Genomic DNA, 12,133 nt, shown 5'->3' with positions numbered 1-12,133 from the left:
GTATTTGTGGTAAAATTAGGTGCCTCGGCAGATATTCGGGTCGGCTGATACTCGAATGTATATGGTAATCATAAAGGTTGAATTTCCTTCTTTACAGTTTGGGTTTATCATTAACTGTTTTAAGTTCTATCATAACTGCTCATAATGCCATAATGTTAAAATAACATCTGTGCTAAGGTTTTAGTTAAAATTTACTCCTCTGCCTTACTTAATAAATGTTAACTTTCAAACAAAAAGTTAACTTCCATAACCATTGAAAGGTATCAAAGCATGGCTCACGAAGTATCTTGGCTTACTTCATTTTCCTCATTCTGAAAAATGGGATATTAGTTCCTACCTACTTCATAGGATTACTGTGAGAGCTAAACAATGGCACTATCTATAAAGATGTTAGTTTCAAGATGTGATGGATATAAAACAAGGCAAACGTCAAAAGGACCACTACTTCTTTGGAATCATGACTCGGAGACCTCAGAGGCACCTTCTGTGGTTCCACGCAAAACAATATGCATGCTGTTCAACATTATCTATAATATAAACCCACCCAACCCATCTACCCTTATGTGCACCAGTCCTTACATGGCCCCACAAATACGTGCAACAAATTTTACTCTTGACATTTCTTTCCTTCTAAGTTCCTTCATAGAATGGAAACTTTAACTCTGCTATTTATTCTGTTCTGTATTTATAATTACCTTCTTAGAATCCTAATAGCATATTTCGTTTTTGGTACTTTAAACTTTGGCTCTGTTAAAATCATGGGAGATCCAAACACAAATTAAATGTGGACTTTAATTTTAAGGGCAGAAAAGTACTTTCTGCTCAATAAGAATGTGATAAATGCAATGAGAGAAAAATAGTAATACAAAGATTTAAACAAGGATTCTTTCCTGTAGCAGAGGAGAAGATTACATGGGGAGGAGACATTGTCGGCAGTAGGAAAAATACAAGCAAAGGTGTATGCATTAAGAACAATACATATGCTGGGGGCTTAAGTGGAGAGGAAATGTTTTGAGAATGATGAGGGCAATGAATGTACAAATGCGCTTTACACAATTGATGTATGTATGGATTATGATAAGAGTTGTATGAGCCCCTAATAAAATGATTTTAAAAAAAGGACAATACATAACTCAACCGAGAAGATATGATATGTGAAGGAAAATAAAAAGTTAAGTTGCAGGATCTGCCAGTGTTTTTCAACATGTGCTCTGTGGCCACTGTCGGTCCTGAACAAATATCAGGGAAATCAATGATCCACGGGTAGTTTGCTATTTCAGAAGAAAAAGCAATGACACTATTTGTCTACTGTAGAAGACAATACCCATTGGCTTCTACGATGTTCTTGGCCCCACAATCTTCTAGATTTTCAGCCACCCCCCTTCAAGACAATTCTTTGGGAGACTATACCCAGAATCTCGAGATCCTGGACTCCTTCGGAACTCAAATGAACTGCACCGGTGGAGTGGAGGCCTTCCTGGAAGATAAGGAGTCCTGCAGTACTGTGGGTTAGGGACTGGGCTGATAACCACAGGTCAACAGTTCAAACCCACCAGTTCCTCCAAAAGAAAAAGATGTCTGTCTCTAGCTGTATTCAATGTTAAACAAAGTTCTTCACTCGTGTTAGAACGCTTCTGGGAAGTTCCTTTTTTTTTTTTTTTTTTTTTTTTTTTTTAACATTTTATTAGGGGCTCATTCAACTGTTATCCCAATCCATACACACATCAATTGTGTAAAGCGCATTTGTACATCGTTTCTCAAAACATTTTCTCTCCATTTAAACCCCCGACATTAGGTCCTCATTTTTCCCCTCCCTCCCCGCTCCCCCCTCCCGCATGAGCCCTTGATAGTTTATAAATGGGTATTTTGTCAGTCTGGGAAGTTCCTTGACTCTTCTCTCTCTCTCTGCTTTTCTCTTTCTCCTCTGCTTCTCTCGGTCTGAACAACTTTTATTGTTTTAGCTGAATATATACACAATTCCAAGGCACAGCTCTTCCCACAAGGGGCCACAAACTGACTAATCTCATCTGGGCAGGACACAGACTCTTCATTTGCATAGTGGGCTACAGTAACTTCATTTGCACAGATCACAGTCATTTTACTTCCCTGGTACGTTGAACAATACCTGCAACCCAAGACAAAAACCAAACTCACTGCCATCCAAGTCCCACTCATGGTGACCCTATAGGGAAGCGTAGAACTGCCCCTTAGGGTTTGGAAGGCTGTATATCTTTCTGACCTTTCAGTTAGTAGGCCAAATGCATAATACACTGTACCCCCAGGGTGCATACCAAACCCAGAGCACGCTGCAGTCCAATGCCAGACAAACAGTCCCAAACAACTAAGTTGTTTACAGTTTACCAGGAAATGTAACAAGCCCTTTGGGCTAAAAAACTGTGAAAGGTAACTCTTTAGGGTTGAAGGGAACAATTTCTCAAGAGCCAGGGTGAAAGCTCACCAAAAGAACTTCCTTCATAGCATATTTTTCCCTGTAATGATTACGAGAAAAATGTATACATATGCACGGTGCCTTCTTTCAATAAGGCAGGTATAGCTTTCTCTTAAGGGGGATGGGGAGCTTAGTTCATAAGATCCATTAGACAACATATGCTACACTGAAACTTAAAAACCTATCTCTTCCTATAGAATTTCTTAGTTTCTACTGTCATGAGAATATCTCCCCTTCTCCTTATTCCTGGACCCCAAACAACCAACCTTTGACGGACTGAATGGAATGCCCAGGTATGATGAGCCTCGAAAACCACAGCGACTTAAGTTTGATCCTAGAAAATGAAAACAGGTGGTTAGATAGCGTATACGGTACTTTGGTACAAATGTTAATGCAGCCCAATTTTGTAATTTTCAGAAATAGTGTTCGAGTACCTAAATTGTTTCAAGTCCGTGCTTGCTGATGTTAAATGCTTACTATATGGCTGCCAGATCTGTTCTAGGTACTTAAGAATTTTGCAATTTGATTCTTACACCAATCAGAAACAAAATAATGACTTCCTACCACTTTTATTTGTAGTCACTTCACAGCATATGAAATGCTTCCATGCTTATCCCTGTTGTTGTTAGGTGCCCCTGAGCTGGATGTGACTCCCAGCAACCCTGTGTACAACAGAATGAAACACCGCCCGGTCCTGCGGCACCGTCACAGTCGTTCTTACGTTTGTCTCTCCGATGTGACCATTTTTTAATGTGATGAACATAATCAGTCTCCCATTCTGAAGAAGATAAAGCCCAGAAGTTAAATGATAAAACGGGGTCTAGAAGCCTACTAGGAGTCCTGGTGCCATAGTTTGTTACACATTGGGCTGCTAATTGCAAGGTTACCAGTTTGAAACCACCAACAGCTCTGAGGGAAAAAGTGATGCTTTCTATTCACGTAAAGAGTTACAGTCTCAGAAACCCACAGGGGCAGGTCGCTGAGCGTGGGAATTGACTCGATGGCAGTGAGGGTTTTTTTGTTTTGTTTTTGGTTATCATCTTGAAAACCATGGTAGGTCATTCCATCTCTGGATTCCTCAAATTGTACAAAGTTGTTCTTGGTGCTGAGCCAGAACCCACTATCCATAGCTTCTACTCACTGGCCTCCCTTTTCACCCACAGAAACAGACTAGAACTGTCTTGTTTCCACAATTAAAAATGTAAACTACCTGATGGCAGTAAGCTTGGTTTGGGGTTTAAGAATCCTAAGTAGCTACCCAGTGCTTTTCTACTTTAGCTCCCTGCTTCTTTACAAGTAAGGAAGCTCAAACTATAAATGGCTTTACAACCCCAACGGGGAAAATGTGCACTTCATATTTGAGCTTTAGACCTTCACTCTGAATCCAAGAACCCACTTGAAAGGATATAAAAAGCAGATGGTAACAAGTTGATTCTGACCCATGGAGACCCTGCTGTGTCAGCGTTGAACTGCGCTCCATAGTTTTCACTCGAAGTTTTACAGAGTACTATACATTAGCACTTGGTCTCCACTCGCTCAAGGTATGTTTACTCACACATTTTTCCTGTAAATTATTCATTTCTGAATATATCAATATCAAATGAAAATATAAGAAAACAATCATATCTACCATAAGAAAAAAATTAGCTTATTCAGGTTCAATTCAGTCACCAGCTCATGGGATTAAATAGATCAGTTCAAAGGTTTCAGGTCGCAGCTTCATAGGTATAACTAGCCAACTGGTCTAACCTTTCTAGTTATTGTTCTGTTTTCCAAGTGCATAGCACCGAAGTGTCTTAAAAGGTTGGTGGATACAACTGATCTCTAATCACCTGGAGCAGTAGAGGAAGAAGGAGACCCAGAAGGAACTGGAAAGGAAATGAACTGCAGGTCAACTGCCTGAATAAACTACTTCCTTTACCATGAGACCAAAAGAAATGATTGGTACCTAGCTACCATGACAGAGTGTTTTAATCAAGTGCTCAATATATGGACCCTTTTCAAAAGAAGTAAAAGAGTATAATGGAACTTCAAATTCTTATGGAACCAGACTTACTAGATCCACTGAAATCAGGGGAACCCCTAAATCAAATCCTCTGATGAAAATATCTAAACCTTGAAACAGAATTATCCCACATAATCATGTTTAAACTAGTGTACTATTTAATTAATAAATACGTGACATTGCCCTTTTAAAGAATGATTTCGATCACATTGACAACAGTAATGCAAAAGCAGAGAGAAGAACTTTAAAGAACCCTAGAAAGCAAAAGTTAGTGGTGCTGAAACAACAGGGGTAGTGATGTAGAAATGGGAATGCACGGTGAAGAATGGAACGGGCCTGCACACGTGGAAACTATTGGATAAACTTACACTCTGTTGCATATTCCTCCACTCACAAGCACAAAAAGATCTCTTGGGCAGCTTTTTAGCCCTGCCTAGCAACCACTCTTCTCTTGGTCATCGTTAATAGCCATTGAGTTCATGTTGACTCATAGTGATCATCCCACGGGTACACAGCAGACCTACTCCACTGGTTTTCCATGGTATGGCCTTGCAGAAGCAAACTGTCAAGTCTTTATGGGTGGGTTCAAACCCTTTAGTAGCTTGTAGCCAAAGGCTAGCCACCTGACTTGCTGGTAGCCCTCCATAAATATTTGGTCCTGATTCTACCAAATTAGGTAGGGGAAAAAAGCTCTGATTTCACCTTTCAGGCCTAAGTTTATTACTAAGAAATCTTTCTTGTTCTTTTTTTCCTTTTATAGTATATTTTAAATGTTTGCTTTGAACACAGTAACACCTTTAACACCCACACTAAACAAACAGTATGACTGTGCTTCTGACAAAATATGGAAACATTAAAAAACATAAAACAAACCAGTGTACTAAAGGCTGGAAATAGCACACCAATCTAAAGCCATTTGTGAATATGGCTTCTTTTACCTGTTGTGCCTGATTTGTGTGCTAGCTTTTACTTGAGTTGCCCTCTGAAGAAGCCCTAGGGGGACGGTGGCACCCACGTTTTTCCCAGTGTTAGGTCTGGGTCTGGGGTCTCCACACGTAGCTTTCTGGGGTTTGGAGTACCCACATCTATACCATCCCTAGGTGTTCTACAATGGGTATCAGGATCAACCTAGCAAAGCAGTTGCCTAGAAGTCCCCAGTGAGATAGAGACCAATGCGGGCAAGGTTGTGAGCTTGGCCCTCTGTATGGATCAGTCAACTACACTGCCTCCTCCTGGTCATCATAGAAATGGGTGATATAAGTCTAAACCAGTGGTTCTCAATCTTCCTAATGCCGCAACCCTTTAATACAGTTCCTCATATTGTGGTGACCCCCAACCACAAAATTATTTTCGTTGCTACTTCATAACTGTAATTTTGCTACTGTTATGAATCACCATGTAAATATCTGATATGCAGGATGTATTTTCATTGTTACAAATTGAACATAATTAAAGCACAGTGACTAATCACAAAAAAATATGTAATTATATACTGTGAAATATTGATGTGTTTTCCAATGGTCTTAGGGTACCATTGGACCCCAAAGGGGTCATGACCCACAGGTTGAGAACTGCTGGTCTAGACATTGACAGTGGTCCAGGGAGTACAAAAGCTTTCTTGAGCCCTCTGCTAAGTTAGATAATTCTTTCTGCCAGGTGTTACAGAGGTTGACATGTAATAGTTGGGACTTAATACACATCTGTGTCTGAGTGAAGCATCATTTCCGCAGAGGTGCACACATAAATGAAGGCATGGCATTTCTACTTGCTTAATGGCTAAGCATTTTAATGCTAATCAAAAAGATGGTGGCTTGAAAACACCAAGCTACCACTCTGCAGGAAAGAGAAGTGGCAGTCTAGGTCCTTAAAATTTTAAGGCCTCAGAAATCCTACGGGGAAACTTGATTCTGTCCCACAGAGTCACTATTAGTGGGAATCGACTCGATGGCAGGGTTCTTTGGGGTTTTTTTGGGGAATTTTTATCTTGGTTAAAACCTTAACTTTTGTGCAAAGCAGAAACAATACTGATGCTCAAAAATACTGTATAAGGACAAAAGAAAGAGGTTAAAAGCATAAACATAGCACCAATCTGAAGCTCCTATCTTACTAGGCCCGAGTTTTGTGGGAAAGTAATTTAATCTGAGTCAGTTGCCCCTTTTTTTAAACCAGGAACAGCACACAAAGGGGCTTCAAAAAAGTTTGTGGAAAAATTCCATTATTTTTTAATTCTGCTTTCCATGAACAAACTTTTGAAGTCTCCTCATATTTCTTTTGCAGGGACTCTTGGAATGGTTACAGGACTGTTTTAAAATTCTCGGCACAGTGATGACCAAGACTTTATACAGAGCAATCATTTAAAATGAATAAAACAAAAGGAAATTAACAGCATATGTTGTAGTTTCAAAGTCCCTTTAAATTAAAAGCAACAACGACAAACCACAAAAACCCGGCCCTTATTTCCCCTTTTTTAAGACGGAGAACGCATCCTGCCATAGTGAGAAATGCATTTAGGCCTTAGGCATCAATAGTCACTGGGTACAGAAAAACAATGCATATGTCTTGACTTCTCCTGGAATGCCTATGAACCATGTTTAGTTCATAGTTTACTTACGTAAAAGTCAAATGAACAAGAGGCATATAGCAATGTCTTCTATGAAAAACTGATTAACATTAAATAAGAAGCCAAGAAAAAACGACTGAGTCTAAGCTACAAACTCAGATCCTAATGTTTTTTAAATGATGCTCATTTTAGTGATAACATTTCAACTTTAAACTATTAAAAGATTCATCAAGCACTCTTTTCTGGGTCCTATTCAAGACTTGCCTGCTATTACACTGCCTTTATAAGTCAGGTAAGTGTATCGGTTTATGAAAAACATAAAAGTATAAATGTGCAGTTAATTCCAAATTTACAGTATACTTAGGATAAACTTTTAAACTACTTTGGAGTTTATTAAACAGCTCCATCTAGTGGTCCTATTTCAGTGGCACCAAAATACGCAAGCTTTTTAGTGTGGTCTACTCAACACAGGTATGCTGCACAAGATCGCTACAGAGTACTGAAAAGCAAGAATGCTCCTTTGAGGACTAAGGTGCACCAGACCAAGCCATGGTATCTTCCATTGCCTTATATGCATGTGAAAGTTGCACAACGAACACGGAAGAAGTTTACCCTGTCTAGGCAAGGAGGGTAGACTTCATCTTACATACTTTGAATATGCTGTTAGGAGACACCAGTCCATGGAGAAGGACGTCATTCTTGGTATAGAAGGAAAGTGAAAAATGGAAACCCTCAACAAGATAGGTTGTCACAGTGGCTGCAACAATGGGCTCATTCATGAAAACAATCCTGGGGATGGCAGAGGGCCGGGCAGTTTTGTTCTGCGTAGTTGGAATCAATTTGATGGTACCAAACAACAACCTTTTCCCACAAGGAGCCCTTGTGGTGCAGTGGTTACGCACTGGGCTGCTAACCACAAGGTCGGTAGTTTGAAACCACTGTTGTTCTGCCCTACTCTGCTCTCAGAGAGATGAGGCTTTCTACTCCTGTACAGGGTTACACTCTGGGACACTCACAGGGGCAGTTCGATGCTCTCCCTTCAAGGGTCACTATGAGTTGGCATCGACTAGACAGAAGTGAGTAGCAACCTTTCCCCATAGAATTCTGTACGCTTTGATTTACACTACGTCAAAATTGTAGTTTTGGCATCCGGGTTCTCAAATTGTGTTCCTTTTAATGTTATTTTGAGTTTTGGAAGTAAAAGAAAGTCTGAAGGGGCAAGATTTCATAGGACAGCCCTGAGTACCATTGAGAATGAACAGGTATATTGTCCCAATGGGAAAAAACACAAAAGCAAATCCAAAAAACCCTTAGTGCAACTTTCCTGGTCTTATTTTCACCAATGCAACTTTGCATTTTCTTTAAATGTCTTCATAATAAGCCATAATTAATTGTCCTGTGTCCCTCAAGAATATCAATCAAGATTACCCTTTCAGGATTCCCTCCCCCAAAAGCAATTACTATGTTTGATGGAGACCCGGTGGCACAGTGGATTGATTACTCATTGGCAAGGTCCGTACTTCCAACCCACTAGCCACTCCACTGGCGAAAGATAAGGTTATTTCCCCTGTAAAGATTTACAGCCTCAGAAACCCAAAGGGACAACTCACCTCTGTCCTAGAGGGTAGTTATGAACCAAATGGACTCGATGGCAGTGAGTTTGAGTTGATAATCTTCTAAGCTGACCTCTCAACCTAGAATTAAACTGGCCCAGCAGCTGCCCTCAGAAGCCACTGTACTGATTGGACTTCTTGTAAAGGTACCCTAATGAGACTAAAATATGTGTATTATAGAGAAAACTTATCTGCAGTCCATGTTTAAACACAATTCGTTAGGAATAAACCCGTACATGTATGAACTGGGACCTGACTAAAACACTGTATGTTGTTGACTGAGTCTCTTCCAAGTCTTAGCAACTCTATGTACACCAGAAGGAATACTGCCCAGTTCTGTGCCATCCTCACAGTTGTTTGCATGCTTGAGCAATTGTTGCAGTCCCTGTGTCAATCAATCTTGTTGAGGGCCTTCCTCTTTTTCACTGCCCCTCTCCTTTATCAAGCACGATGTTCTCCAGGGACTGGTCTCTCCCAGAAGGTCTAGAACAGTTGAGACGATGTCTTGCTGTCTATGGGAAACAGAAGGATTTCTCCCAAGTTGTCTCCCCCAAATATATGCCAGACTTAGCTGCTTGCGAATGACTATACACTTGGAGGTCATCAGGAGTAGATTAGGGGCCATTCTCCCTAAGAGCTATCAGCCATCTAGAGCAAGCAGACACCACTGTTTATCCCACAACAAGTAGGAACCACTCCCTTCTGATAAGGATAGTAGTTGTCTGTTTCCTTGTAGGAGACACCAGAGAGGTCAAACCCACCCAAGGATGACCAAGGTTAGGCTGCCATCATGAATCTAGGGTCTGCCTATCTTGTCACATGTATACCCCTAGACCTTCCCATTCCTATGGTCACACCCCTAGCTCATCTCCTTCCTGTTACACTTATGCCTATCATACATCCCCTTCCTACAATGTGTATGCCTATTGTACTGTCCCTTCCTGTGACGTGTGGTTACCTGTAATCATGTCCCCCTAATGAGATATAACCCTTGGTTAGCAATAAAGAAAAAGCTCTCCCCGGTTCTCAGTCCTGAGGGCTCTCCTGCTCTCCCAGCTGGGTTACCCCAACGTGGACCATCAAGCAGTGCTAAGGTGAGCAATGCTACTATGAATTGTGTCTGACTCCATGCCCTCTATGATTTTACTATAGTCTTTACTTATTATTGCTGTACAATTGCGCCTACCGGACCTGTGAGGATTTGTGGGGGACCCCTCTTCCTTCTTCCCACAGCTGTCCTTCCCTTTAAAGAGCATTTGGGCTGTACTTCTTCCAAGACAGATTTGTTTCTTCTTTTGGCAATCCATGGTTCAATCTGGTTCACTAGCTCCCTAATTCAAATGCATCAATTCTTCTGTTGTGCTCCTTCATCATTGTCCAACTTTCACACGCATTTGAGACAATTGGGAATAACATGGCTTGAGTCATTCACACGTTAATCCTCAAAGCAAGAAAGTCTTATCTTTCTCCTGCAAAATGGTGGGTGGTTTCGAACTGGGTACCTTGTAGCAGCCCAATGAATACACCACCTGAGCTCCTTTGCCATACTATGTATGGTATATATAAAACAACCAAACTCACTGCCACCGAGTCCATTCAAACTCATAGTGAACAGACTGTAATGTGTTTGGCTATAAACTATAAAGGAAAACAATCCCTTTATTTGTGTGTCTTCACATGGAAGACAATTAGTAAGGTGGGTCATGTATCTTACTTTAAACTTACTTTAGCTTTGCTACTGAGCCCATAGTGAATACAGCTATGTGTCAAACATGAAGACACTGTATTTAGGTGTTCGTTTTTAAAGAAAGAAAAGAAAACTGTCATAAACTTGTAGTGTGCCAAATTTCAACGAGTTAAAAAAGCTTACTTTACCCCCAGGGGTTGCTTTTCAGAAGAAGAAAAACACATTTCCCTTCTTTTAAGAGATACTGGTGTTATAAAAGATAAAAACACATTCAAATGACATGCTCATGTATTTGTAATAAAGAACAACCCTGAGGTTAAAATATCATTAAACAACAGCGATGAGCTGCCCAGCCCCCGTAAAGCCACCACTCTGCAGGTCTGTGGCGATCTGTGGATGCTGCTCTCTGTTCCGCAGGATGGGGTTTGGTAAAGTTGTCAAGAACAAGGCCTACTTCCAGAGATACCAAGTGAAATTCAGAAGACAGCGAGAGGGCAAAACTGATTATTATGCTTGAAAACACTGGGTAATCCAAGACAAAAAAGTACAATACACCCAAGTACAGGATGATAGTTCGCGTAACCAACAGACTGCTTATGTCCACATAGAAGGAGATATGATTGTCTGTGCTGATTATGTTCACGAACTTCCCAAGTTGGCCTGGTGTGAAAGTGCCCTGACCAATTATGCTGCAGCAAACTGTACTGGCCTGCTGCTAGCCCCAGGCTTCGTAACAGGTTTGGCATGGACAAGAGCTATAAAGGCCAAGTGGAGCTAACTGGAGACGAATATAATGTAGAAAGCACTGATGGTCAACCCGGTGCCTTCACCTGCTATCTGGATGCCGGCCTTGCCAGGACTACCACCGGGAGTAAAGTGTTTGGAGCTCTGAAGGGGGCTGTGGATGGAGTCTATCCCTCATAGTACCAAGCAATTCCCTGGTTATGATACAGAAAGCAAGGAATTCAATGCAGAAGTACAACTGAGTCAGAACGTCGCAGACGACATGCATTACCTAATGGAAGAGGATGAAGATGCTTACAAGAAGCAATTTTCTCAAAACAACAAGAACATGTCACTCCTGACACAATGGAGATGTATAAGCAAGCACATACTACCAAATGAAAGAATCCAGTTTATGAGAAGTCTAAGAGAGATGTTAAAAAGAAGAGATGGAATCGTCCCAAAATGTCTCTTGCCCAGAAGAAAGATCGGGTAGCTCAGAAGATGGCAAGCTTCCTCAGAGCTCAGGAATGGGTTTCAGAGAGCTAAACCAAACCATAATATTCCATGGGGAATTTACTACAGAAGGACAATAACCTATTCACCAAGCAAAAAAAGCCAAACAAACACAATAGTGATGAAGGACTGCTTAGATCTAAAAACAAAACAAAACACCTTGATTTGGTTATGTTCTTAACTTTCTAAAATCAATTTAAAAAATCTTGTGTTTTCAGTGAAAGTTTACACATTTGATTAGGTTTTCATTTAACAATTTCTTTATTTTTTGCCATTTTATTTTATTTTTTTAATCGTTTTATTAGAGGCTCATACAACTCTTATCACAATCTACACATACATCAATTGTGTATAGCACATTTGTACATTCATTGCCCTCATCATTCTCAAAACATTTGCTCTCCACATAAGCCCCTGGCATCAGCTCATTTTTTCCTCTCGCTCCCCGCTCCTCCTCCCTCATGAGCCCTTGACAATCTATAAATAATTATTCTGTCATATCTTGCCCTGTCCGACGTCTACCTTCACCCACTTTTCTGTTGTCCGTCCCCCAAGGAGGAGGTCACATAGATCCTTATCA

The 12,133-nt window shown here is 40.7% G+C and overlaps 1 protein-coding gene across 1 annotated transcript in view; it reads right to left on the bottom strand.

The window, feature by feature from the left end:
- The window catches only part of PGGT1B (protein geranylgeranyltransferase type I subunit beta), a 75,199-nt gene that overhangs the window by 39,958 nt on the left and 23,108 nt on the right, over positions 1 to 12,133 (bottom strand). The window contains exon 3 of the mRNA XM_004706577.3: positions 2,716 to 2,783. Within this exon, the coding sequence (XP_004706634.1) occupies positions 2,716 to 2,783 (68 nt within the window). The remainder of the gene's footprint in view (positions 1 to 2,715; positions 2,784 to 12,133) is intronic.

The sequence above is a fragment of the Echinops telfairi genome, unplaced genomic scaffold, assembly GCF_000313985.2.
Source record: "Echinops telfairi isolate 266 unplaced genomic scaffold, ASM31398v2 ScPeMD7_7469;HRSCAF=8507_1, whole genome shotgun sequence".
Classification (NCBI taxonomy): Eukaryota; Metazoa; Chordata; class Mammalia; order Afrosoricida; family Tenrecidae; genus Echinops; species Echinops telfairi.
This window is presented reverse-complemented; position numbering and strand designations above follow the sequence as displayed.